Source organism: Camelina sativa, chromosome 5 (assembly GCF_000633955.1).
Source record: "Camelina sativa cultivar DH55 chromosome 5, Cs, whole genome shotgun sequence".
Taxonomy (NCBI): domain Eukaryota; kingdom Viridiplantae; phylum Streptophyta; class Magnoliopsida; order Brassicales; family Brassicaceae; genus Camelina; species Camelina sativa.
Window position 1 is genome coordinate 28,214,796 of NC_025689.1, and position 3,158 is coordinate 28,217,953.

Consider the following 3,158-nt stretch of genomic DNA (forward strand, 5'->3'; position numbering starts at 1 on the left):
TTATTTTGTATAAACAGATTAAATAAGTCCCAAAAATTTTGAAGGACCTTTTATCATTTTAAATTCTACTTTATATACATCGTAGACATGGCATTTGTATTCAGGGATTTTTCCTACTATTTTTCTGTGATCATTTTTTCAAAAATGAAGATTAAATTACTTTACACTAAAGTAAGATATAAGAAATTCTAAAATTAGTTAAAATATTTATAGTTTTTTTTTTAGTTATAAGAGAATGTATTACCTTGAGCTTTTTAATATGGACGAGGAAGCAATGGACCCCTTATAGCTTTGACATGCAGCAGTGAAACCTTATAGATTGACCTTGCAAGAAGTATACATCCTTGGATGCAACAAGTTACAGTGAGCAAAGTTACAAGGGATCGTCAAGTCGCCCATACGAATATACGATACGAGGATAAAAGCCTGGTTCAAGTTAGAGACTTGCACAATGTATCTCTTCTTCTTCTGGTTATCTCCAACGTACAGCACATAAATTTTGTTGCTAAAGTTTCTTTCCACATTCATGCTACAGAGCCACCAATGATCCTTTTTTTTTTTNTTTTTTTTTTTTTTTTTTTTTTTGCAGGCAAGAAACCTCACTAAATCCATGTCTATCTTTCTTAAAATAAAGTATTGAAATTTTAATTTAATTTTCTCTACACTGTCGCTAGTAAAATACATGTTTACTTGTATATTCTCTACTTTTGCTAATTAGCACTTGCGCAGAGATTGAAAGGGGTATTTTTACAAGAAATCACAGTAGAAAAACCAAACAATGTAATAAACCAATTTCAAGGTTTATCCCCAAACCAGAGCGCATTCACAGCAACTGAAATGACGCATAAAGACAAACACAAATGAATCATAAAAATGTTTACAGTAAAATTTTGTATCACCAGTCTCCTAAAATATTTAATCCTCCTCGCTCTTATTTTCAGCCATTGTCTGTTCCGTTACTATAACATCAGCCCCAACATGTTCCTTGCTAGATTCATCCTCGACTGACGTTTGAATTTGTTGCGGTTCAAGATCATCATCTGGTGCTGGTGAATCTAACTCAGTTGAATCAAGTTTGGTATCAGTTCCAATATTTTCAGATTCCAAATTCTTACTTTCAACTGATTGTTCCTTCATTTCAAGAGGATGTTCATCAGATAAGGTTTTGTCATTCTGGCTTGTAAGAGCTTCTTCTATGAGACATGGCTCTACTGTTTCCTCTTCAACCTCTTTGCTTTTGTCAACCGAGTCTTCTCTTGTCGTGAAACATGACTCCACTGTTTCCTCTTCAACCGCGTTGCTTTTGTCAACCGAGTCTTCTCTTGTCGTGAAACATGGCTCAACTGTTTCCTCTTCAACCTCTTTGCTTGTGTCAACTGAGTCTTCTCTTGTCGTGAAACATGACTTTACTGTTTCCTCTTCAACCTCGTTGCTTTTGTCAACCGAGTCTTCTCTTGTCGTAAAACATGGCTCTACTGTTTCCTCTTCAACCTCTTTGCTTTTGTCATTTGAATCTTCTCTTGTGGTGTCTGCGGCATGGTGGTCAGATGCAAGATTTTGATCATCAGCTTCTTCTGCTAGTAGTGAAGTATTTGATTCATTATCCTGTATAGAAGAACTCCCAGGAAGATCTGGCTCCTCTTCAGGAACACTTTCTGTCTTAGACTCTGGCCCTTCAAGATTTGTGGAAGCGGGAAAAGACTGGAAAGTGTCCCAATCATCATCATCATCATCTTCTTCTTCATACTCTTCATTTTCTTCGTCAATTCCACTTTCTATTGTGCTAACCTGATTGAATGATGCTGGCACAGTGGGCAATACTTCTGCTTTAACCATATCAGCAGTAGAGCTAACTTTTTCAGGTGTTGCTACCATAGGTGCTGGTAATCTGATATCCATGGGTGGAACCAAGGATTTTGGCTTTGGAAGGGCACTATCTTTAGAGACGGAAGCACGGATGATATCCTAAAAATCAGAAGAACAAGGACATAAATTAGATAGTTCAATTTTTGCATACAAAAAGCTTACAACACATCAAAGGAAAATAAAGAAAAAAGTTAAGTTGATTAAAAGGATGGGGGATTTGGGATCCATTAAAACTTTCGAACACAATGTTTTCAGGTGAGTAAATCAAATTGAATGCATTCACGAACCTGAAGCTGCTGCCGGTGTGTTGCTGGCAGCGACAGCAAAACTTCCTTAAAGTGAACAGCCGACAAAGGTAACTGAGCTAGATGGGAAACAAGCCGCACAGCTACATTTCTTAACTCAAGGACTTCCTGGTATTATCCATGAAACAATAAAAAAAGACGTTTAACACTGGAGCAGAAAATTTGTAACATAAACTTCACTGGTCGGGCTAGGAATGGAACCTGAGAAACACCATCTGAAGTCTTGGAGAAAACCACAAGAACCACTTCAAGAAAAAGGCTCATGAATCCCCTCTGAATTTCATCAGTAATTGAGTGTGTCTGAAGTAGCATTATGAACCGCAAGCATTCACCAGCTATGACCACTGATTCCTTATTCATAGGTTTCTATCCAAAAGAATAAGAACGAAGTCAGTTATCATAATTTTTATCTAAAAAGACGTCAAAATTGCTCTTTTCTTCTAGAATGTAAACTCTGTTGAAATTGGAAGGAAGAAACGAGAAAACAACCAGAAGCGCCCTCTGCATTAGACTGACAATATCTCCAACAAGTTCGCCGACAAAGAAGACCGCAAAATTTTTCTCCTCTGGGTTTTTGTAACGCTGAACAAGGCTTTTTAGCACTTGTAAAACAGTAGCTTGAACCTATAGATATTTGAACTTATACTGTTAAGAGCTTGATAATTAATGATAGAACTAGCATATAACAAGAAGGCAAGTCTCAGATACCTGAACATTAGAATCTTTCATTACTGCTGCTATACTAGTTTGGCAACTCTTCAACATGGCAATACAGATAGAATTGGTATTAGTTTCATCTACTGGACAGTCAAACTCGTAGGCAAGCTTAGCCAGTGAGAAAAGTTGTTCCAGACAGAATACAAGCTTCAATTGAAGAAGCTTGCGTAACCCTGATCTCTTGTTGTCCACAAGATGGATACCATTGATACAATCTTTAGTCAGATCACCAACCATGTGCAGACAAGCACCAAAAATTGCTCTTATATG

General features: G+C 37.0%; 1 protein-coding gene across 2 annotated transcripts in view; it reads right to left on the minus strand.

Annotated features, from left to right (window-relative positions):
- Positions 672 to 3,158, minus strand: part of LOC104787717 (HEAT repeat-containing protein 5B-like) — a 17,330-nt gene continuing 14,843 nt past the window's right edge. For both annotated transcript variants that reach the window (XM_010513327.1, XM_019246044.1), the window contains exons 45-49: positions 2,880 to 3,139; positions 2,661 to 2,795; positions 2,373 to 2,537; positions 2,154 to 2,279; positions 672 to 1,965 (exon numbers count right to left, since the gene is read on the minus strand). In XM_010513327.1, coding sequence (XP_010511629.1) covers positions 916 to 1,965; positions 2,154 to 2,279; positions 2,373 to 2,537; positions 2,661 to 2,795; positions 2,880 to 3,139 — 1,736 coding nt within the window. In that variant the 3' untranslated portion in view covers positions 672 to 915. The remainder of the gene's footprint in view (positions 1,966 to 2,153; positions 2,280 to 2,372; positions 2,538 to 2,660; positions 2,796 to 2,879; positions 3,140 to 3,158) is intronic.